At 44.5% G+C, this 22165-nt stretch overlaps 1 protein-coding gene across 3 annotated transcripts in view; it reads right to left on the bottom strand.

The window, feature by feature from the left end:
* The window catches only part of ASXL2 (ASXL transcriptional regulator 2), a 110829-nt gene that overhangs the window by 26477 nt on the left and 62187 nt on the right, over positions 1–22165 (bottom strand). Inside the window, exon 1 of one of the 3 annotated variants that reach the window (XM_061625914.1) lies at positions 11252–11318. The exons of the other annotated variants lie outside the window; for them this stretch is intronic. Within the exon in view, the coding sequence (XP_061481898.1) occupies positions 11252–11288 (37 nt within the window). The 5' untranslated portion in view covers positions 11289–11318. Of the gene's footprint in view, positions 1–11251; positions 11319–22165 lie in introns of those variants that run through there. 3 annotated transcript variants of the gene reach the window in all.

Here is a 22165-nt window from a genome sequence, read left to right as displayed (position 1 = left end):
CTGAAGGCTTCTAGGAAGAGGAAGGTCTTTAGCAGGTGCTGAAAAGGCAACAGAGGCAGCGCCTGCCTAATATTTAAGGGGAGGGACTATGTGCTGTGGGAAGTCCTCTCCTTTGCTGGCCCAGCATCACTGGATGGCCACGAGTTCTAGTGTTATGAGGGAGAAGCACTTTTCTCTATCCACTTTCTTAGAGGAAGGGCCACAGCTCAGTGGCAGAGCACCTGAATTGCATGCAGAAGGCCCCGGGCTCAATCCCCGGCAGGATCTCCAGGTAGGCCTGAACCCTGGAGAGCTGCTGCCAGTCAGTGTAGACAGTACTAAGCTAGATGGGCCAACGTTTGACTCAGTATAAGGCAACTTCCTATGTTCTCCACGCCGTGCACAATTCTATACACTTCTATCATTTTGTTTCTGACTCACCTTTTTTCTAAACTAGAAAGCTCCAAATTTCCGGGCCCGGTTCAAAGTGCTGGTTCTAACCTACAAAGCCTTACACGGCACAGGACCACAATACCTGATGGAACGCCTCCCGTGATATGAACCTACCCGTACACTACGCTCAACATCGAAGACCCTCCTCCGAGTGCCTACTCATAGGGAAGCTCAGAGGGTGGCAACAAGAAAAAGGGCTTTTTCAGTGGTGGCCCCTGACTTATGGAATAATCTCCCTGAGGAGATACGCCTGGCGCCAACACTTCTATCCTTCCGGCGCCAGGTTAAAACTTTCCTCTTCGCCCAGGCATTTTAATATATTTTTAGTATGTGTTGGAATTGTTTCATCTTTTAAAATTTTAAATCTTTTTAATGTGTTTAAATTGTTAATATGTGTTTATTGTATTTTGATGTTAGTCTTGTGCACCGCCCAGAGAGCTTCGGCTATGAGGCGGTATATAAGTTTAATAAATAAATAAATAAAATGCTGTAAACATTCCTCATAGGGGAGTCGCTCCACCCCCTTGATCATTCTGGTTGCCCTTTTGTGAACCTTTTCCAACTCTTTAATATCTTTTTTGCCCCCTTTAGGATGCACACCTTAACGTGGTGAGGGGCTTTGAGAGTGTTGAAGAAACTGAGAGCAATGCTGTCAGGAGTCTAGACCAAGAGGCTCTCCAAGGCGGAATGGTCAAAGCTGAGACACCAGACTAAGATGCATCCAAACTCAGAGGAAGGCAATGGTAAACCACCTCTGAATACCTCTGACCACAAAAACCCCATGAACAGAGTATCCAAAATGCAACACGAGACAGTGCTGGAAGATGAGACCCCCAGGTCAGAAGGCACTCACCGAGCTACTGGGGAAGAACAAAGGACAAGTACGAGTAGCGCTGTGACTAATGACGCAGCTGGGTCAAAGCCGAAAGGAAGCCCAGAGGCTGATGCGCACAGATGCAAAAGGAGAGTCTGGAGTTGTATGACGCACACAAGAGGAACATGGAATCATACTTTGGACACATAATGAGAAGACATGATTCACTAGAGAAGACAATAATGCTGGGAAAACCCGAAGGGAGTAGAAAAAGTGGAAGGCCAAACAAGAGATGGATTGATTCCATAAAGGAAGCCACAGACCTGAACTTACAAGATCTGAACAGGGTGGTTCACGACAAGATGCTCTTGGAGGTCGCTGATTCAAAGGGTCGCCATAAGTCGTAGTCGACTTGAAGGCACATAACAATATCTTTTTTGAGGTGAGGCAACCAGAACTGTACATAGTATTCCAGATGCAGCTGCACTATAGATTTGTAAAACAGCATTATGATATCGGCAGTTTTCTTTCCAATACCTTTCCTAATGATCCCCTGCTACTAATGGATTTAAAGAGTTTTTGTTATTGATCTTTATGTTTTTAAGCAATGTGCTCCTCAAATTCTTTTTTAGCATTCTTTTTAGGCACAATTAAATACAATACTGGAATAAATCAAATGGTTTGGAAAATAGTACTTAAAGGTGGTTTAAAGACCATCACATAAGAAGGTTAACAGTTATGTTTATGTAGGTGAGTAATTTTTCTAAATTTATGTTATTTGCCTCTCTGCGCATGTATGACTGTTTTGTTATACTAAAAAAGTTGGCGCCATCTGGGGACAACAAGAGCTCATTCGTAGAGCCCCTGCTCTACGTGCAGAAGGTCCTGATCCAATCCCCAATGGAATCTCCGGGCAGGGCTGGGAAAGACCCTTGTTGAACTCTGGAGAGCCATTGCTGCCAGTCAACAGAGACAAGACTCAGCCAGAGAGACCAACAGCCTGGCTTGGAGTAAGGTGGCTTCCTATGGCGAAAGGCTCACCTGAGCATACCACCTGGTAAGTTCACCTGGACTGCCGTGGCATATAGCCCTTACAGGTTTTAATACAGGAGGGAAGAGAAGGGATGCGGAGCCACTCCACCGAGGCAGCTCAGAGACCAGCAGCTGAAGCTTTTGGCCATTCAGCTCACTGGAAGAACTTATGCCTAAGAACTTGCTCCTGAGCTTCCTTATTTCCTCCTCCCTCCCAATCCGTTTTCCTTTTGTGTTCTATCATTATAGAGTATAAGCCTGAGGGCAGGAACAGTTATGTTTATAGTGACCTGTAACCCACTCTGAGGTGGGTTTTTGGCTGAAGAGCTGGGTGTAAATTATTTAAATAAAATAAGCATTTAAGAGTTATATCCAATGTTAGCTCATAGTCAGAATAAAACATCAAAATAAATTGATTCAAGTTACTAAGTCCATCGATTTCAATGAGTCTACACCAAGTATGAAATGGAAATGGATTGCCTTCAAGTTGATCCCAACTTCTGGAGACCCTAGGAATAGAGTTTTCATGGTAAGCAGTATTCAGAGGTGGTTTTACCATTGCCTCCCTCTGAGGCTGAGAGGCAGTGATTGGCCGAAGATCACCCAGTGAGCTTCCTGGCTGGGTGGGGATTCGAACCCTGGTCTCCCAGGTCGTAGTCCAACACCTTAACCACTACACCACACGGGCTCTCTACTCCAAGTGTAACTTGGCAATAATCAACAGTAATCAATCCATATTTGTGGAAAACAAGGAAAAAAGGAAACCACCAGATGGGGGTTCTGTACAGTGCAGGATCTGCTCTGCAGACCTGGTTTTGGAGTAGAAGAGGGAGACTACATGGTTTGGCCTCAGGGCAAGAACGTGGAACCTGCTGCCCCAACCCCCTCCACCCAGCTGCTATTGGACTACAACTCCCATCATTCCTGACCAGTGGCCAACGACATCTAGAGGGCCGCAGTTTCCCCATCCCTGCCTCAGTATGAATAAGGGTAGCAGAAGGGTTCCTCTTCCAACAAGCCTTTTAGGTTGAGACCTATCCCAGTCTGCATCTGTGTTAGAATTGCTTGTTAATATGTGTTTTTTAATAATGTTTTTAACCCTTTTTTAAAAGATGTTTTTAAAGCTCTTTAAAAAAAATTTAACGTTGTTTTGTTTTAATGAATTTTAAAGTCTGTTTTTATGATGTTTTAACATGTATTTAATGCTTTTGCTTGCCACCCTGGGCTCCTGCAGGGAGGAAGGGCAGGATATAAATCAATCAATCAATCAAATAAATAAATGTGTTCTGCATTAGCAATGTAAAATTAAAATTAAAATTACATTTTATTGTCGTTTTCTGTGTAATTGCAGACAGACTTTTGCTACTGAAGTCAATGGGCTTGATTATGTGCAATGGTGCCAATGTCAATTCTTTGCAAAACCTACAAATAACTTAGATAGATAGATAGATAGATAGATAGATAGATAGATAGATAGATAGATAGATAGATAGATAGATAGATAGATAGATATAGATATAGATATAGATATAGATATATAGTAAATTCTACAATTCTAAGTCTATTTTTACTTGGAAATAATCCAATTGAAATCAACAGAATTTACTTCCAAAAACACACTGTTGAAGCTGTTTCTGTTTGGGAAGACTGCAAAACAAGGGATAAATTTCCTCCTCAGGAACCCCCCTTGCATTTTTATCTGCACACCCTTCATTTTTCCTGAAGGTTCAAGTCTATGGGAAAAGTGCAGAAAATGGACCATTCACCTGCAACTGACTCAGAACGTGGCAGCATATTGCTAGCAGCCTGGAAGGTATTGCACTTTGACTAAGAGCAGCACAGACACTGAATCTTCAGTTCAGTTCACTACAGAATTTGTTCCTCAGTCTTCCGTCTTAAACATTCAACCACTTTGTCAATGCCAACTGATGCCTAGGGTTAGAGAAACAGTGGTGAACTGCCAAGGGGTGAGGGAGGAGGGAACTGAAATCTGCATCTGCAGAGAAGTTGACACTACCTAGTAAGTCCAACTACACTGTTTTGGTATGTAGCCCTTACAACAGGTGTTAATAAAGGAGGGAAGAGAAGGGACATGGAGCCATTCCATCAAGGCAACTGGACAGCAATGCTAGTCTGCTGTTTCCAGTTTGGTCTTAATCTTCCGCTCTGTGGTTCAAGCTACCTCAGTTGCATCAGCAAAACAGGCTAGTCAAAGACACACAGACTAGAACTGAAATCAGCAGACAGTCAAACCTACAGCTACTGTATACTGCTTCCAACTAGCTGAATGCAAAAAGAAAGGCTCTCAGGACAACAGGCGCAAGGCAGAGTCCGTTCGTTTTTTTAAAATCAGAGTTTGACCTGGTGCCACTTTCTATCTCTGCTATTGGAAGCATTAATCACCTGCATACAAACAGTTGCTGGAAATCAAAGGTGGGGAGTGTGTGCTGTAGCACTCAGGTCCTGTTTGCGAGCTTTCAATGGGCATGTGGCTAGCCACTTTGAGAACAGGAGGCTGGGCTTAATGAACCACTGGCTGGTCCATCTTTACGGCTCTTACATTCTTATGACAAGAAGAGCATGCAGGCACAGAAGGTGTGCTCTCTTTCAGTCCGGCTGGGAGTTTTAAAAGCTGCCGAATGCTCTCAGTAGCAGTGAAGCTGGACGCCTCCCTGTTACACGGCCCTGTGCTTGCCACAGATCCTAGAATGAGGCAGTGGTAAGTTTAGCTACTCCCACATGTGGGTGTTTTTCAAGCTGCATGCCCTATGTCACCCAGCTACTCTGCTCTTACCAATTCCCTTTAGCAAGCTACAGTAGAAGAATGTTGGATATGTTACATCAAAACGGGAGAACTGAACACTTCACACTTTTCTGTGTCTGGGCAGTAAAAACTACACCTCCAAACACGCCAACACTTGGACAGCATGTTTGAAAACCTCACTATCTGCAAAGCTTTCATCAGAAATTGTCTTACCAGAAGCGACATTGTTTTAAACAAGTTCATCTGGAGCATGAAGACTCTGAAGTCAAGAGGACAGCTGCACCTTGCTGACAGAAAGCCCAAAGTACTTTTGCTGAACAAGATTTGCAGATATCAATGAGAAGCAGAAGTAGCCTGGAAGAACAACTCACTTGCATCCCATGGCTCTGTGAAGATACAGTTGTTTTAAAAGGTTGTGCTTACATTTGAGGGGGGCTATCAACAAAACCATGGGTGATGCCTGTCACAGTAAGTGAAGGCATTTGTCTAGCACATCAAACATTTAGGAAGATATGTTTGAAAATCCCAAGTTTGATTGCTCTTTTGCCACAGAAATCCAAGTATGCAAACACTCATGAGTAGATTTACCTGCTCGACCCGGACTCTTTGAGCGGGGGGCTCCTGGGTGATTGGCAAGCTCCCGTATTCGTGCAGCTAGAAGTCAGAACTGACATGTTTCTGCACTACTGAACTGTGAAAATGGTCTGAGATAAATACAAGAAAGCACTAAGAGCACCAATGCCTCTTCCCTGCATTCTACAATGAGGATTTTGTCACTTCAAGCAGAGTAATTTTGAAAAATTCTGCCAAACCTCATTATTAGATTATATAAATATATTTGTGCTATCTATCTGTCTTAGTGCAATTACATTCAATTACATGATTTTTAATCTTATCACAACCCTTCTGTTTTTCAATATCTGCAGATCAGATAAAAACACATTATTATTTATTAAATTTAAATCCCACCCCTCCTCCCAGAAGGAGAAGCAACTTGCTAAAATCCAGTTCAAATAATACACATGATAACCAGATTACTGGCTGGATTTGAAATGTTAGTGATGGCCAAGACATTTTCTAGAACACCTGCACCCTAAGGAATAAAAGGAATTAGGGAAAGGGGTTTAAGTACAGACTTCTCACCAAAGAAGCCTGGAATCAGAGGCTGAGGAACAGCTCTTGCTGCATTGTAAATGTGTCACAATAGCATCGCTAACTTATTATATACCTGCTAGATAATAAAAAATTGTAAATGTTGCAGTGTTACTTCAAATGCACATTGCCACCATTTCCACAAGATGCCACAAATTTTAAAATACAAAAAATTAACAGAATTTGTATACCATTTAAAAACCTCTAAGCGGTTTTCATGAAATGTTGTTGTTGTTATGTGCCTTAAGGTTGATTACGACTTATGGCGACCCTATGAATCAGCGACCTCCAAGAGCATAAACCACTCTGCTCAGATCTTGTAAGTTCAGGTCTGTGGCTTCCTTTATGGAATCAATCCGTCTCTTGTTTGGCCTTCCTCTTTTTCTACTCCCTTCTGTTTTCCCCAGCATTATTGTCTTTTCTAGTGAATCATATCTTCTCATGATGCGTCCAAAGTATGATAACCTCAGTTTCGTCATTTTAGCTTCTAGTGATAGTTCCGGTTTAATTTGTTCTAACACCCAATTATTTGTCTTTTTCACAGTCACATGGTCTGAATGATCCTGGCTTTAATGTTCAGTGATACATCTTTGCATTTGAGGACCTTTTCTAGTTCTCTCATCATATCTGCCCTCCCCAGTCCTAGCCTTCTTCTGTTTTCTTGACTATTGTCTCTATTTTGCTTAATGACTGTGCCGAGGGATTGATAATCCTTGACAAGTTCAAGGTCCTCATTGTCAACTTTCATAAAATATATTATTTATTTATTGTCATTGTTTTTACCCCGCCCTTTTTCCAAAACTGGAATTCACGGCGGCTTCCAGATAAAAGAACACATATAATTAAAAACATACAAAAGTCTAGATTAGAATTAAATTATTTACAGTATTAAAACCATTCATACATACAGTTAAAATAATTCAAACTCAGTTTAAAATAATACAATTGGACAATAGCAATGCAGCACCCTTCAAGCCCTGTCCTTAGCAGCCTTCAGTTCCAAAGGCTTGTTGGAATAAAAAAGGCTTTGTTTGCCGACGGAAGGACTGCAAGGAGGGGGCCATTCTTGCCTCCCTAGGAAGGGAATTCCAAAGCCTTGGGGCAGCCACCAAAGAGGCCCTATCTCGCGTCCCCACTAGTTGTGCTTGTGAGGATGTGGGTATTGAGAGAAGGGCCTCTCCTGAGGATCTCAGGGCCCGGGCAGGCTCATATAGGGAGATACGGTCTGACAGACAGCCTGGACCTAAGCTTTATAGGGCTTTATAGGTCATCACCAGCACTTTGAATTGTGTCCAGAAACAGAGTGGCAACCAGTGGAGCTTTTGTAACAGGGGAGTCGTATGCTCCCTGTAACCAGCCCCAGTTAACATTCTGGCTGCAGCACGTTGCATCAACTGAAGTTTCCGAACAGTCTTCAGAGGCAGCCTCACGTAGAGCGCGTTACAGTAATCTAAACGGGATGTAACTAAGGCATGTGTCACCATGGTCAGATCACACGGCTCAAGGAACGGGCGCAGTTGGCGCGCTAATCTTAATTGTGCAAAAGCGCTCCTGGCCACCGCAGAAACCTGGGCCTCCAAATTTAAAGCTGAGTCCAGGAGCACACCCAAACTGCGAACCTGTGTCTTCAGGGGGACTGTAACCCCATCCAGCACAGGCTGAATCCCTATTCCCTGATTTGCCTTTCGACTGACCAGGAGCACCTCTGTCTTGTCTGGATTAAGCTTCAATTTGTTCGCCCTCATCCAGCCAATCACTGATGTCAGACACCGGTTTAAAACCAAGGCAGCTTCCTTGGAGTTAGGTGGAAAGGAGAAGTAGAGTTGGGTGTCATCAGCATACTGATGGCACCGAACCCCAAACCCCCGGACAACCTCTCCCAGAGGTTTCATGTAGATGTTAAATAGCATGGGGAACAAAACTGAGCCCTGAGGGACCCCACAGGCCAACGGCCAAGGAGTCGAACAGGAATTGCCCAGCACCACTTTCTGGGTTTGTCCCTCCAGGAAGGAATAGAACCACTGTAAAACAGTGCCCCCAAGTCCCATCCCAGCTAGGCGGCCAGAAGGATACCATGGTCGATGGTATCGAAAGCCACTGAGAGGTCCAGCAGAACCAACAGGGACACACACACCCTGTCCAGTTCTCTGTGTAGGTCGTCCACCAAGGCGACCAAAGCTGTCTCCGTCCCATAACCAGGCCTGAAACCAGACTGAAATGGACCTAGATACTCCGTTTCTTCCAGGAATCCCTGGAGCTGGGAGGCCACCACACGCTCTATTACCTTGCCCAGAAATGGAATATTGGACACTGGCCGATAATTATCCATTATGGAGGGATCCAGGGAGGGCTTTTTCAACAAAGGCCTTACAACTGCCTCCTTTAGGCACACTGGAACTCTGCCTTGTTGTAAGGAGGCATTGACCACTCCCTTCACCCACTCAGCCAGTCCCTCTCTGGCGCTTTTAATGAGCCAGGAAGGGCAGGGGTCTAGAAGACATGTGGTGGCTCTCACCTCTCCAAGGGTCCTGTCCACATCCTCGGGTTGTACAAATGGAAAAGAATCCATTATTATTGGACAGGCAGGAGCCAAAGTTACATTCACTGAGACTGTATCAACTATAGCATCCAAGTCAGAACGAATCTGAGTGATTTTATGTGCAAAGTGCCGTGCAAATTCTTGGCAGCGGTCTGTTGAATGGTCTATATTATCCCTACAGGGGCCAAGATGTAAAAGACCTCTGACCACTCAAAACAGCTCTACTGGACGGCTCCCCGCAGACACAATGGTGGCAGAAAAGAATGCTTTCTTTGCTGCCCATACTGCCATGGAGTAGGCCTTCAAATAGGCTCTAGCCCGTGTTCGGTCAGACTCGCTCGGTCAGTTGACATTAAAAAAATCAAAATATATTATTTATCAATTAAAATCTATATACTGCTTGATTGTAATAAAACCTCTAAACCAGGTGGAGAGAACCTTTGGCCCTCCAGATGTTGCTGTGCTACAATTTCCACCATCCTTGGCCATTAGCTGTGCTTGCTGGGGCTGACAGGAGTTGTAGTTCACCAACATCTGGAGGGCCAAAGGTTTCCCACACCTGCTTTAAGAGATTTACAAAGCAGTTTATAAATAAAACCAGCAGTTAAAACATACATTATATATTGAAATGCATGTCAATTTTACATATCTCAGTAGGCTTGTCTAAACAAAAAAGTTTTCAGCAGGTGCCAAAAATGGTACAACAAAGGTGCTTGCCTGATGTCCTATATGGTGAAAATGCTAAAAGGTGATCATATATTGGCAGACTATTACATTACAATTTATAGACAGAATACTCTTTGCCCAGCAAGAAAGATGCTTATGAGCATAAGCCCCTGAGACTGACTGAGGGAGAGCACCATGAAAGTGGCAGGAGTTCTCTGTCTGGTAGGCATGGAAGTGAAAGCTGCACGCAAGCACCACATGAGCAGCACCGGAATGGTCCAGCATCTCCCCATGACATGGCTTCATACCAAATCCTAGCCATGTGCCATGACGTAACACTGCTGATCTCTGGAAGCATCTGAGACAACATGATAGGCCCTAACTAGAGAGCACACATTTGCTCCCTTTTTTGCACTCTTAACACCCGAGTGCTCTCCGTTGCTGCCAGAGCCTTGTGCCACTCAACCCAAGCTGAAGACTACAGCTTCACAGCACCGGCTGCATGACCAGGCAATACTCATGACCCCTTTTGGGATCACACAGCCAGACTGCCTTATGCTCTGTGAAGCCTGGCAAAAGGAGCAGAGTGGCACAGGCCAAGGCAACAGTGGTTGCTCCTTCTTCTTTAGAAAAAAAATCAATACTCTGGCCATACTACAGCATCCTTATGATGTTTCTCCTCTGAACTACGGCAAGTGCCAATGCTGCTATGCTTTTGGCACTTGCTAAAATCTCACAGGCCTTTGCTACTAACAGCAGCTCATGGTTTTATTTTCCCTGGCTCTGTACATGCTGCCATATTTTGGGTCATACTGCAATTTTAAAGATTTTTTAACTTTGTGAAACATCTTGAGATTTTTTTTAATATAGTATTTTAAAATACTTATTCTTACTGCAAATTATTCTTTGGAAATTACTCTTGCAAATTATTCTGCAAATTACTGCAGTTATTTTTACTGCAAAGCTACCCAGGGAAACTCTTGCAAAGGCAGGGTATAATTATCTCAAAGGAAATTGTGCTCCATGCTCTTCCTTTGGCTGCCCAGGCCCCAACCCCATCATGTTAAACTGCATCCAGCCACTTACCACACCATTTCAGCTTCTGTAACTTTTACTCCTGCACAACCAGCTCTGAATTAGGTTTTCAGGCTTGGACCCCCACCATTGTTCTCCCAACTTCTGCTATTCTCTCATAAATTTCACTTTCACATGGCCCAAGGCCCTAACCTTCCAAAGACTGCCAATGGCCCAGAACCCCCGCCCCACCCTCATAAAACCCAAAATATCCTCTGGAGGCAGGCATGGCTTTTGAAAGCCCATGGCTCTGCCTGCCCTTGGTGCTTCCGTGGCTGCAGCCCTTTAAACAGGAAGATGCAATCGTGCCAAAGGCCCTTACAGCAGATGGAGAGAGAACAGGAAACTTTTCTATTGGCACAACTTATAAATGCACAACGCTCTTCAGAGTCAAACCCCAAGTTCCACAACTGGAAAAACGTGTCACCACAAGCAGAATTGTTTCCTCAGGACACAAGTGTTGTTTGATAAAACCACCAAAGCCAACCCCACTGCAGACTCACCTGGCTCCATGCCAGCAACTGATTCAGCCATCTCACCCCCCATCGCCCGCCCGCTGGAATGCCCAGAGGCCCTCAATGCTTGGTATCTCTGGGATACTAGTAAGCTTAATTCAGCCATAACCTTTGAAGCTGTTCTGCCTGCAGGAGAAGACACATGCAGAAAGGCACCCCTGCCCCTTCCTTCCCTCGCTCCCTCCCTCCAGCTGTGAAGAACAGTGTCAGCCACTGTCACACACGGTGGAGTTTCCCTGTAAGGCAGGGCCATTGAGCCTTACCTTGCAATGCAACTTCAGAAAGCTTCTCTCTGGACATGGTTGTTGCATACAGAGAAGGCTGACACCTTCTCTTGGCTCTGGCACATATATAGGGAGCCTAAGAGCAACAGTCAAGGTCGGCTTTCAAACTCCCCCCCCCAAAACAGGCTCCTGATTGGCTGGACCTAAAATGTGAGGTTTGTCTCCCTTTTAAGTGTCAGTCTCACTGCTGTCAGAAAGCTTTACTTTTGTACATATAAGGAAGTTGCTTGTTGATATGATCTGAAAGGGCTTCCTGTTTTGTATGTATATGAATAACGATGATGCCACATTAAGCTAAACTGCAAAGCTAACCAAGATTGGTCTACCTCCCCCAAAGACACAAAATACACAGCTCAGCTGCAGCTTCCTTCCCCTCACCACCCACCCCCCTGTGAAGGAAACAGGTGTTCTCCTAAGGAGAGCCCAGAATAGCCCAGATGCAGGAGTAAGTGTTCAGCCATTGTTTGGTAGAGTCAGCCAGGTTGGCATGCATGAAAGACAGGGCCTTTTTGACACAGGCCCCACTATTTCTTATGTTTGGCCTCTTCAGCACAAGCTCTTACTGAAACGTCTGTACGAGCCACTCTTCTGAGGGGCTCTGTGATGTTCCTGCTTGTAGGGTAAATATGGTAAGTGCTGTTTGTATAGAAGACATATGGTAAGTGGAGTGAAAGAGGAGGGGGGAGTACATGAGCAGTAGAATGCTGGATGATTGGCTGAGCGTTTGAGTGGCTGGGAGTATAAATGGAAGGATGACAGGTGAGTCTTCTGGGTGGATGTTGGGAGTGTGGAGAAAGAGGGAGTTGGAGTTCTGATTAATAATAAGTCAAGTATAATAATAAATATAATAATAATATAATAATAAGTACAAAACAGGAATAGATGAAACCATACGCTTGTGAAACATTCTAAAACTAATCTTGTTATTTCTGATACTTAATAAATACTTATTTGGTTTACCAAAGGCCTGATCCTTGGCTGGAGGATATACATACCAGAAGGGAGGGCAAGGTAATGACCAAGGCTGAACAGAACAATTCAAGTATCCAGAGCAACCCAGAGTTGTATGCGTTATCTATAAAGATACAAGGGGGTTGGGAACAGCATAAGCACGCAGTCACAAAAGTAACCAGCTAGAGAGAGACTCAGGCAAAGTGTCTGGGAGTATTGGTTATAGGACGTGACTGGTGGTGCTGCCTAGCAGGGGGATCTAGTGAGATCTGTGCTAGAGCGGAGTGAGAAACCATATAAAGGATGGTCCGGACTGGTGGTATCCCTGGTGGTGCCTAGTGAAAGGCAGTAGCCACAAGCAGGTGGGAACCTGACAGGGAGAACCAGGGAAGGACGTCACAGGCTCTTCCTGCTGACATCCCAAGGTACATTTCTACCGACTCCGACTCCAAATTGCTTCCAACCAACTCCACAGCCCGGGTCACAATACCTCCACAGTAGATGTCTGCACTTAGCTTGAGGAAAGCTGAGCTATAGAACTCGCCACAAGGAAAATGCTGTGGCAAAGAATTTAGCAATTTTCAGAATTGAATTAGGTATCAAAAAGCGATGTTAGTAACTGCCAGTTGATTATGTCAAGCTCTGCCTCCACCTCCCATTATTTTGTGACTGGTGAACCTCAATCATTTTTAGCTCTCTCAAAGGGCCTGGGGGGGGGGGGCGGAGTAGAAAGACTGAGAGCCCCTGGCCTAGAGGCTTTGGTGTAGGTGACTCAAAGTGACTGTCAGGTCCCAGCTGAGAGAGTCCTCATCAGAAGAAGACCAGTAGGCTCCTAGACCCAACCCTGGGTCAGGCTCCATCTGGGGATGAGGAGTCCTGTGACGAGTGTGAAGATGGGCTATCTGCACCTTAGGCACATTTGGCCTCTGACATCAAGGTCCCAAGCCCAAGGGAGAGGCAGCACCTCAAACACCAGCTGGAGACCTGGCCCATCTGGAGGAGTGCTCAACTGCAGGCCCGGACTCCTCAGTACTAAAGGTCCAGCTGCAGGCGATTAATGGGAGTCAGCTGACATTTGGGGTGTGGTTCTACCAGCGCCAGCATGAAAACCCGACTGTAGGCTGGAACGACACACCAGCTCTGTACCCAACCTGTCTGCTGATCTCCAGGCGTACCTTGGACCTGCCTCCTGCCTTGCCCTGCTTAGATCCTGACCTTGGACTGCTCTGACCTTGTTTCTTGCCTGACCCCTTTGTTGTGGTGGTGGTGGTGGTGGTGGTGGTGGACTCTGCTTGGACTCTGACTTTGGACCGGCCCTAGATGCTGCCCTGCTGTTGCCCTCATCTCTGTTATTACTGGGAAGTCTCCTGTTTCCTTAGGAGCCGGGTGAGAATAGGACACTGAACAACCAGCAATAATTTTAAGCACAGCTTGGGAGCGGATACCTCAAGGACTGCCTCTTCCACACATTCCTCTTCACGTGCTCCTGTCATCATCCAAAGCCCTGCTTCAGATCCCTCAACCTCACAAGGCACAGCCGATGACAACCAGGGCTAGAGCCATCTGTGTGGTGACACCCACCCTGTGGAAGGCCAAGCGGGATACATCAGGCCATGCCACTATATGGTTTCAGGGGGCTTGTTCAGGACATGGCTGTTCAAAAAGGCCTTTGGCTGATCATTTCCTCTCCGGTGCACAGCTGGGTTTGATTACTGTACCTTTCTTCGTTTTACTTGTGTACGATAAGACATTAATTGGGGCATTTTTATATTTGGAAATATTTTGTATTTTAACTTGTGAGTTGCCTTCCTTGAAAAGTAGACGAGACAAAATTTAGTTAAAACCATTTTAAATAAATAAATAAAGGACCATGGAAAACTCTCTTTACAGCTGCCTTTGCCGAGAGCAAGAGCCCTGCTGGGACAGACTAAAGGACCATCTAGTCCAGCATTCTGCTTCCCATGGTTTGACCAAGTGGATCCAGGATGTGGTCCACGCATCAATGGGGAGGGAGTGGTTCCAGCCACTCTGATAGAGGGGTGATCTGAACGCTCCTGGAAAAGCCCACCCTGGACCCACTGGTTTGTGACAACTACCAACCGGTCGCAAATACCCCCTTCTTAGGGAAGGTGATTGAGAGGGTTGTGATGCAGCAACTGCAAGTACTCTTGGATGAAACAGATTATCTTGACCCATCCCAGTCTGGGTTCAGGCCTGGTTATGGGATTGAATCGGCCTTGGTTGCCCTGATGGATGACCTTTGTTGGGAGGGGGACAGGGGGAGTCTCACTGGCTTTTGACACCATTGACCATGGTATCCTTCTGGGCCGACTTGGTGAGATGGTTATTGGAGGCATTGTTCTACAGTGGTTTCAATCCTACCTCCAGGGTCGTTTTCAGAGAATAGCATTTCAGAGAACTGCACTGGCTGCCTATTTGCTACCGGGCCAAGTTCAAGGTTCTAGTTTTGGTGTACAAAGCCCTATACAGCTTGGGACCAGGATACCTGAAAGACCGTCTTACCCCTTATATCACCAGTCGATCACTGCGCTCTGCAGGTGGGGGCCTCCTGCAGATACCATCTTATCAGGAGGTCCATTCTGCACAACATAGGAAACTGACCTTTAGTGTGGCGGGACTTACCCTGTGGAACTCCTTCCCCTTTCCTCTTCTCCCAGGCATTTTAGCATGTGTTTTTAAATTGTTTTTATATTGTTTTGAATTTTAAAATTGTTTAAAATTGTTTTTAAAATATGTTTTTAAATTGTGTATTTGTTTTAATGTTTTCGATTGCTGTAAACCGCCCAGAGAGCTTCGGCTATGGGGCGGTATACAAGTTCAATAAATAAATAAATAAACATTAGACAGGTGCCGTCTCTATTATCTTTTCAGTGCCTTTTGAAGACCTTCCTCTTTTAACAAAACTTTTAAGTTGAGACCTTATTGCAGTCTACGTCTGTCATGGAATGGCTTTTTAGTATGTTTTTAAACCTTTTTGTTTTTAAACCTTTTAAACCTTTTTTTAAGAAAAGATGTTTTGAAAGCTTTTTAAAAAATGTTTTTAAACATGTTTTGTTTTAATGTATTTTAAAGTCTGTTTTTATGATGATTTCAAGAGTTTTTAGTGCTTTCGTTTGCCTCCCTGGGCTCTTGCTGGGAGGGTGGGATATATATATAAACTACGGTGTGCATGTAGTGGAGTCATTTCAGTACTATACGGTGAAATATTTCAATATAAAGCATTTAAATTAATTAAAGTAGAACATTTTTAAAGAAGGTCCTCCCTAGCATAAGCCGCTTTACGCGAAGATTTGAGAGACCCTTACATTTGTTATGTTTCAATGTCCTTACAATTTCATCAAGTCTACATGAATCAGACACAGAAAGACAAGCCTCTAGGCAGGGTGGAAAAAACTGTGGCCTGGCCTGTGTAGGTGATAAATCGAAGACAATGTTTTTCCACTGCTAAGTTCTAGACTTAGAAGAGCTGTCGTAAGTCTTGCAGGAAAACCACCAAGGTATTTTTTACTTTGCTTCTGACATCACATAGACAGGGACACCTCTGCACATACATGCCTGTACTCCTGCCATTTCCAGAAATTGCATGAATTCGTACATCCTTCCACTTGGGCAGAACTGCAGAAGTGGGGTTTCCCAGGAATCTGCACTGGGTCCAGGACTTTTAAAACTTCCTCATAAAGGAGCCAGAGTTAGGGGTTAGCTGTGAGGCGGCCAGGTTTCCAGATGACACACAACTATTCCAGGCAGTAAGAACAGTAAGGGATTGCCAAGCACTCCAAGCTGGGGCAAGAGGCATTAGAAAGGACAAGTGCAGGTCAATAGAAGTATGGGTAAAATGATGCACACTGGGGCAAAAAATCATGCCTTCACTTACATACTGCTAGGGTGTGAGCTGGCACTGACCGACCAAGGAGGAGACCTGGGAGTCACGATGTTGATCCATTGTACAGCAGCCAGTAAAAAGGCAATAGTCTATAGCGCAGCCACAATTGGAATACAAGACCCACCTCAAAAATGCTATTGTAAAGCTGGAAAAGGTGAAAAAATGGCAACCAAAATGATCAAGGCCTGGAGCAATATCCCAATGAGGAAAAGTTACAACATTCTTAGGCGGGAGGGAACATGGTAGAGGTATTATGCATGCTGGGGAGAGAGTGGACAGTGAGACGTTTTCCTCCATCTCGCATACAATCAGAAGCCAGGGCTATCCAACGATGCAGAATGGTGGGAGTTTCAGGACAGACAAAAGAAAGTACTTCTTCACATAGCGCTTAGTTGAACTATGGAGTTCACTCCCCAGAAATATAGTGATGGCCCCAACTTAGCTTTAATCAGGGATTAGAGGATAAGGCTACTACTGGTCAAGAGAGTTACATACTATCAGAAGCAGCATCCACAGGAGAGGGCTACTGTGCTCATGCCCTGCTTGTGGGCTTCCCAAGAGACATCTCGTTGGCCACTCTGGGAAAGAAGAAGCTGGACTAAATAGACCTTTGGTCTGATCCAGTTGCAGGGTTCTTATGCTCTCAAGTACAACAAACATGAAAAAGTTGGTGTGGATTATAAGAATCAGGGCTGCTCTAAAAAAAATTAAAAGCAAGTTCTAGCCCCTATAGCTGTAAAATGCAGCTTGGACCAGCCTGTACAATGCCTGGTGGAATTTAGATGGCAGCTGAGTAAGCCTTCTGGGGCTACTGGGGCTACCTAGGATCTGTCCTTTGCAGCCATATGCCACATCCCACAATTAGAAGAATTGTGCAAAAGCACATAATCCAGGTTAACCTTTGTTCAGAATTTATTTTATTTTAGTGCATTTCACCTCCTTAGTAAATTAATAATGCCAGAAAAACAAAAAAGGGACAAAAGAGTATCTCATCTCCCTATACTTCCCACCTAATCATCTTCCCCCCCTCCGAATGTCCAGTAGGATATCAATGGGGGAGCCCTCCCAAGCCATTGGTTCCACTACTCCCTGGTTTTCCCTTGCCCAATCTGAAGGCCGTCCATATTCCTTCTACAACTCCCCTCAAAATGACATCAAGGGGATGTCAAGAGAGGCAAAGGACCTTTTCAACAGTGGCCCCTTTCTTTGCAACACTTTCCCTAGAGAGGATCACCTGGCATCTACTCGCTGATCGAGCTGCCAGACCACCTGAAGACTATGCTTTGGTAGTCAGTTCAGACCTCCACCACATACTGTGCCCCTTCCAGGTGATGTCATCAACCCTCAAAATGATGTTGCCAAACCCCAAAAGCATCTTGGATGGCAAGCAGTTCCTTCTCCCAGACCATGTAGCTGTGAGACCTGTGCTGCTGAGAGTCCAAGTATACAAGGATGTTATCCGCATGCACAATCACAACCACGTAGTCTCTAAATATGTTATTCATGAAAAGTATGGGGGGAAAACAGGACGAACTTGAACTCTTAATACAGGTGAGTAAATACGACTTGATAGGTATACCTGAAACTTGGTGGGATTATTCCCGTGACTGGAATACAGCAACTGAAGGACAGAACTTGTTCAAAAAGAACAGAAGGAAAAGAAAGAGAGGCAGAATCACGCTATATGTTAAAAAGATATATCCCTGCACAGAAATACAGGAAGATGAGCTTGGTAGCTCCACTAAGAGTATCTGGATTAAAATAAATGGGACAAGGAATAAAGGGAGTATGGTGGTTGGAGTCTACTACCGACCACCCAATCAAGAAGACGACAAGGACAAAACTTTTGAAAAGCAAACTTCCAATGTTTCAAGGAGGCATGATGTAGTAATTATGGGGTACTTCAATTACCTCGATATCTGTTGGGAGACAAATTCTGCCAAACACAGCCCTTCCAAGAAATTCCTGACTTGTGTTGGAGATAATGCTCTCTTACAAAAAGTGAAGGAAGCAACTAGAGGATCAGCTATCCTTGGACTTGATTATAACCAAATAGAGGTGACTTAGTGGATGAAGTGGCAGTTACGGGAACTCTGGGGGAAGGTGACCATGTTATACTTAAGTGCTTGATTTTAAAGGAAGCAAAATCTGAGAGTAGCCTTACTTGTATCCTGGACTTCAGGAAAGCTGATTTTAATAAACTCAGAATAACAGTAAGTAAGGTTCCATGGGGCAAGCAACCCTAACGAGAAAAAGAGTCCAAGATGGGTGGGAGTTCTAAAAAAGGAAATTCTAAAGGCGCAACGGCAAACGATTCTGTCAAGAAAAAAATGGGGAAGACAGCAGAAGAAGGAAAGGTGGCTTCATAAAAAGCTTAGAGATGACCTGAAAACAAAAAAGGACATATATAGGAAGTGGAAGGAAGGCCAGGCCACAAAGGAAGAGCACAGACAGGTAGCACAGAATTGCAGGGATGGCGTCAGGAAGGCTCAAGTTGAGAATGGTTAGCGAGAGATGTCAAAAGCAACAAAAAAGCTTTCTTCAGGTACGTCCATAGTAAAAGACAGAGAAAAGAAATAGTGGTACAGTTACTCAGTGAGGATGGCAAAATGATAACAGATGACAAAGGAAAGGCAGAAGTCCTCAATTCCTACTTTGGCTCAGTCTTCTCCCAAAGGAGGGTCTATGACCCTCCTGGGACATGGGATGAAATAGATGGAACTATCTCTTTCTCGTGCACGCACAGGATCGAAGGTTCTTACGTACTCCTCTAGTCTGTATCTACACAGACAATTTATATGACAAACAGGGTCCATGGTTTGAGCTTCCATGGTTTTTGCCAGCAGTTAGGTCTGTCTAGGCCAACTACAGTTGGAGGTCCCACCACAGAACATCCTCAGGTTTACGGACATATCAGCTAAAGAAATGAGATCTCTACAGCGGAATAACTAATACTATTTATTCTTTATACAGTTAGGTCTTCATTACAAAAATGAAACACCTTATACATAATTAACATAATATAGTAATTATGTTACATAAGAAAATAAAGTAATACAAGTCTAGACATCTTGAATATATTTCCATCAGGACAGAGAATAGTCTAAATCCTTGAAAGCTAAGTATCCACATAAAATAAAAAGAATGAATATTATTCACCCACTAAGTCTCAAGGCAAGCATAAGCCTTGAAAGCTCCACAAACAGCAATGGTAAAGTGAGTGACCAAGTCCGTAACATTGGTGAGAAAGAGGGGCATAAGCACCCTTTTTACAGGACTGGGTGAAGGAGATATGGTGTGCCTATGACATGCTCACTGTGGGAACTTCCCACGATAAATTCTCATGCCTTGCTCAAGGCAGGTCACAGCCTTCTTCCATTTACAGGCTGTGGGGAGGGGGGGTGGCAGAAGCTGTTATCAGTATGCTTACATTAGTGCACCCGTCTGTTGGCTGCCAGCCCAGACTTAAGACCAAAGAAAAAATAAAAAAGTCCTTCAGTTCAACTAAGGAAAAAGAAATGAGAAAAGAGGTACTTTGGACTTCAAAGCCTCTTGAAGCCCCTATACATTGCCCTGCGGGGAATCTGGGAGGAAATCAAACCATCCATGTGAGCTGAGAGCCCACAACAGTGAAGTACAAGTTGAAGAGTCAGGATTGTAGCTTGAGATCGATAGACAAACGGTCAAGGAATACCTAATTACTTTTAACGAGTTCAAATCTCCAGGGCCTAATGAACTTCATCCTACAGTATCGAAGGAACTGGCTGAAGAACTCTTGGGACTGCTGTCTATTATCTTGTGAAATTATGGAGGATGGGTGAAGTGCTGGATGACTGGAGGAGGCTAATGTTGTGCCTATCTTTTAAAAAGGCAAAAAGAAGGAACCTGGGAATTACACACCAGTCAGTCTGACATCAATCCCTGGGAAAATTCTGCAACAGATTATAAAGCTGTCAGTCTTGAAGACAATGCAGAGATTACTGGAAGTCAACATGGATTTATGAAGAACAAATCCTGCCAGACTAATATTATCTCATTTTATGATCAGATAACCTCGCTGGTAGACTGTGGGAATGCTGTGGACATAATGTATCTTGACTTCAGCAAAACTTTTGACAAAGCGTCCCATGATATTCTGACAAGCAAGCTAGCTAAACGTGGGCTGGATGGAACACCTATCAGGTGGAGCCACGGTTAGCTACAGAATTGTAGGCCTATCAATGATTCCTTCTCAAAGTGGAGGGAGGTAAGCATCAGGGTACAGCAGGGCTTAGTCCTGGGCTCTTCAGCATTTGTATTGATGACTTGAGGTGCAGGAAACACTTATCAAATTTGCCCAGTCCTTACTTATGTATGCACATAACTGAGTATAAGTTAATGTTATTGGAAGAAGCTTTATGTGCCAACAAAAGCACCAATGTGGAGTTGAATATATGGGAGGCAGTGCACTTTGGGTGAGGTAGCACCAACCTTTTTTCTATAGGAATTGCCAAAAAATAGTTTTGAATCCTCAAAACGTGACTGAATCTTACGGGTGGGATCATTGCACTCTTGCGTTAATGTGCTATTGCAACAAGCACACTTGATGTCCTGGACTGTGACAGCACTAAAAAGAACCAACTAAAACAAATGGTCAAAGCCCATTTCTGTAGCCACGCAATGTAATTACAGAATCTATGTTGGGGAGTCCAAGTGTCAGCAGTACTGAACAGGATGTGCATCACAACACAGCCCCAATGTGTTCCAGAACGATCCTCCCTCCAAGTCCTGAGCAACAGGGCTGTTTCCTTTGTAGCTGACGGATGTATGGGAGGGGTAACAAGGTATCCGGCATGCCCTTACAGCATGGGCAAGGAATCCAGCCTTCTTGGCAGAGAGCCCTTAGATGGGAAACGTTCCCACAAGCTGGGATGCAAGGCACAAGCCCTCCTCTCTCTTCATGGCAAGCTACCCTTGAAGGAATGGCTCAATAAAACAGTCCTCTCCAGAGCCAACTGTCTGCTCTGTTGTCCCTAACAACTCATTTAAACAGCATGCGACTTTTCCTCCTACTCCTGAACAGCAAGAGAGATCGATCTTAACTCCCAGTGACCTTCAATTTAATGACAACACCAGAGCGGAAGTCAGAGGCAGCTGCTGTGGGTAAGGGATGCTGAGGTACAGGAGTTTGCTATTCATCCGCTGCTTAAAGTACCTTTCAGCATCTTTAGATGTGCAAATATGAGAAACTCACCTGCTCATTAGGTTCTAGGTGTAATTTCTTCACATGCAAAGGCCACTGCAACAGTCAAGGACTGACCCTTCCAGCACTTGACTTCACACATTTGGGAAAGCCAAGCTTTCCTGCCTAACACACCAGTCTCTCGCACAAGAGCTTTGAGTGTTTTCAACCCAGTTCATGTAACACTTATAAAAGTAACCAGTTTTTAAAGTCTGAAGGCAGATGGGCTCTTGACCTCAATGGACAGCCCTTTCCTACTCTTTCTAAACATTTAAAGGTTGGTCTAAACTTGCAAATGAATGCTGAAACATGGTAGCACTACTACAAGTGTCCAGAAGGCAGTCTCCTTTTGCCAGGAAAGTGCCCGTTCCTCCTTTACTCATCTGACCAGACCCAAATGGAGAAGCCTGAGTTTTCTCAGCCGATGGCATCAAACACCTGCAAATAACAAAGAAGAGAAGCTGCTGTTTCCTCCTTTGCTCCAGGAATCTGGGATCCTGTCAGCTTTTGTGGGGAAACGCTGAATCCTGGACTCAGGAGTTTGCCTAGTTTGTAAAGGAGGAAAACAAAGACTGGAGAAGTACTAGCAGGAGGACTGCAGCTGCACAAGCGAGCGTTGACCAATTGATAATACTGAAGCCGCACCAGGAATCTTACCAAGACATACACCAAACTAAGTATTGGTGTGACTATATCATACAGATGATGAGGAAGCCTCCAGTGCAAGGATTTTACCATGAAGGTGGACAACAATTACTCACCTAGAACTGCACTCTTCTCTGCAATCCATGCCTAAACCTTGTGCGATCCAGCATGC

Source organism: Rhineura floridana, chromosome 4, assembly GCF_030035675.1.
Source record: "Rhineura floridana isolate rRhiFlo1 chromosome 4, rRhiFlo1.hap2, whole genome shotgun sequence".
In the NCBI taxonomy this organism is placed as follows: domain Eukaryota; kingdom Metazoa; phylum Chordata; class Lepidosauria; order Squamata; family Rhineuridae; genus Rhineura; species Rhineura floridana.
Note: the sequence above shows the minus strand (reverse complement) of the source record. Positions and strands in the feature narration are given on the sequence as shown.